Source organism: Galeopterus variegatus, unplaced genomic scaffold, assembly GCF_000696425.1.
Source record: "Galeopterus variegatus unplaced genomic scaffold, G_variegatus-3.0.2 Scaffold5704, whole genome shotgun sequence".
Lineage (NCBI taxonomy): Eukaryota > Metazoa > Chordata > Mammalia > Dermoptera > Cynocephalidae > Galeopterus > Galeopterus variegatus.
The window spans coordinates 57,457-60,496 of record NW_007731815.1 but is presented as its reverse complement, the minus strand read 5'-3'; the positions used below and the strand labels follow the sequence as shown (position 1 = coordinate 60,496).

At 40.3% G+C, this 3,040-nt stretch overlaps 1 protein-coding gene across 1 annotated transcript; it reads right to left on the bottom strand.

Moving 5' to 3' along the window:
• Positions 1-293: 293 nt before the first annotated feature.
• On the bottom strand, positions 294-2,106 carry LOC103605285 (interferon-inducible GTPase 1-like). Its single transcript, XM_008589865.1, has one exon. It carries the CDS (start codon positions 2,104-2,106, stop codon positions 811-813), a length of 1,296 nt encoding a protein of 431 aa, XP_008588087.1. The 3' UTR covers positions 294-810.
• Positions 2,107-3,040: the final 934 nt, after the last annotated feature.

The window sequence follows — 3,040 nt, the reverse complement described above, 5'->3', positions numbered from 1 at the left end:
TGACCATAAGCCAAGTTAGCCTCTCTTTAGGACAGTTATGATGGGGGGAGTTTAGGTTCAGGCATGTGTCAGGTGAGGCACAATGCAGAAGTAAAAGCAAAATGCATGAAGCAGAAGAAATTTATTACTCACAGGTCCTAGAGAGGTTACAGATGCATATGGGAGAGTGACAGGAAGTACAGAGGTGTCAGGGAGTTTAACCAGCTGGTGGGGAGTGAGTGTGCATGTGCACATGAGACAGAGAGAGAGACAGGGAAGTGAGGGTGATGTGTGGACTTTGCCTTTATTAAGATACATGGGCATAATTCCTTAGGCTTTCCTATGGGGGTTACAGATTGGCTAGTTCAAAGAAAATATGTGAGAAGAGGGAAACTTACTAATATGACTCTTGTGTTGACCGCAAGGTTTTATCATGGTCACTAGCTATGGGGTGTGTTGAGTTTGGGTCAGTGAGGTGAAGAACAAGCAGGCTATATCACAAACAACCACACAGGGAAGGGAAGTTTTAACTAGGCCCATGGTGGTGTGGTACAACTGGGTTTCAAACAACTTATGTCAGGCCTAGAAGCAGATGCCAAGGCAACAGCTATATTAAATAAATTTATGACAAAAGTAAAGTCATCTGATGTGGTGGTTTATTGGAAGTGGATGAATGGTATTTAGCTCCCTGCCCATGGGATCTATTCAAGGATATTACATGCCCTTGGCCCAGCTAACAAGGATATGCAATCCAAAAGTATGAGTCGAAGGCTGTATTGGCTTTAATAAACTCAGTAGATCCTTTAGGGACTCTGCAGTGCTATTTTTCCCTCATGAATTTGGATTTTGACATCCAGAGGATTCTAATCTATGGGAAGTCAACCCATTTCTTGAGTATACCTCTTTAAGAAGAACTTTAGCATCATCGGTCACAATATCAAGGAAATAAAGTTGCAAGTAGTACATTTTTCTAAAGTAAAGACCTGTAGCAAGGAGACCTCCATTAGCCGAACAGAATATCTCAAAATATTTCAAAAGTGTTTCACCTATTGATTCTTCCTTCTTATTTTCCAACAAATGAGGAGATTTAATGATTGCATTGAGTTGTTTCACAGGCACTTGAAAATCTTTAGCCAAACTCTGCAGGGATGCATCGTCCACTCCAAAGAAGACTTGATATTGCTTTAAGCTCTCCTTCAGCTTGTCTATGTCACTGTCAATGATGATGCCCACTAAAGGAAAGGTGGCCAATGCTCCAGCTTTCAAGGCTTTTAGCCAGATCATCTGCTTCAGAGAATCCCTCTTTCTTTCAATGGCTCCCTCAGTAATACTAGGCAGGGAAAGCATAAAAATGTGGCGCTTTTGAATCGGAAGATCCTTTAATAGGGTGTCCGTGAGGATTGGAAAATCATAGTCAGATAAATCTTTGCTGGAGATTAAGAAGATTTGTGGTTTATTAATCTCATTTTTCATAAAATTATGCAGACCGTAGTTTCGGATCTGTTGCAGAACTTTTTCTCTATCAAAGGTAGTTGGTTTACTTTCCTGTTCATTTTTTAAATCAAAGTCTACCTTGGTTCTCACAAAGTAGAAATTCTTCTTCATAATTCTGATCATTTGGGCCAATTCTATGTCATTTTGCTTGAAGCGTGTAGCAGAAACAATAATAAAGAAGTCATATTCTCCAAATTTTACTTTCCTTAGATAATCTTTTGGCTGAAAATTACAGGTTCCATACCCAGGCAGGTCCCATAATGTCACATTGTGAAATTTTTGGTGTTTGTATGGAGTTCTCTCCATGGTCGTCTCCACCACTCCAGTGGGGGCTGCATCTTCTTCTTCGGGTCCAACCTCTCTCAGGGCATTGATGAAACTGGACTTTCCTGATCCACACTCCCCTGTCACAGCAATGTTGAGTTGGACATTATCAATTCCTTTTAATGCATCATTGATTACAGAGTTTACCCCCTGAATGTTTCCTTTTGTCAAGTGTAAATCGATCAAATTTATGGTTTCCTGAGAAATGATTTTGTTTTCTATCTTCAGGTTCTTAATATATGCATTCAGGCCAAAGGACGAATCTTGGTGTTGTCCATCATGAGGTGTAGCAGAGGAACGTTGACCCATGACTGTAAGCAAATGAAGGATCTAAGAGAAAGAAGGAAGAGGAAAGTTGAAAGAGATTACTATGCCAGAAGAGCATCTTTGTGCTTTGCTCTTACAAAAGTACTGTGTGGCTTCAGTGCTGTTTCCCTCAGTTATGTCCTGACACAGAATAGTTTTCATCATATCTCTCTGCTTTTTTTCTTTTTTTTTTTGACTGGTAAGAGGATCGCAACCCTTGGCTCTGTGTCATCTGCACCACGCTCAGCCAGTGAGCGCACCAGCCATCCCTATATAGGATCAGAACCCAGGGCCTCGGCGCTACCAGCACCGTACTCTCCTGAGTGAGCCACGGCTCTGTGTCATCTGCACCACGCTCAGCCAGTGAGCGCACCAGCCATCCCTATATAGGATCCGAACCCAGGGCCTCGGCGCTACCAGCACCGTACTCTCCTGAGTGAGCCACGGAGCTGGCCCACTTTCTCTTATTTAAAGTCTTTAATATTGAAATTCTTAAACTTGAACAAAGTTAGTAATACTAATATATAACCTCATATCTATTAGTCAGCTTCCAACAGCTATCAAAACATAGCCAATTCTATTTCATCTAACACCACTGGATTACTCTGAAGCAAATTCAAGACATCCTATCACTCCGTGCATAAACCATTCAGTATGTGTCTTCAAATTATAAGGAATTTTAATGATCATTGTAATACCATTATCACACCTAAACTAATTAATAATCTATAATTGTCATCAATACCTAATCAGTGTCTAATTTCCCCAACAGCTATATAGGATTTTGGTGGTTGTTTGTATTTTTGTTTACACTATTGGTTTGAATCAAGATGTTAGTATAGGCCACCTATTGTATTTGATTGATGTATTTCTTAAGATACATTAATTTGCTTTTCATGTACCTTTTTCTTGACTTTGGAACTCACACCCATGAGTC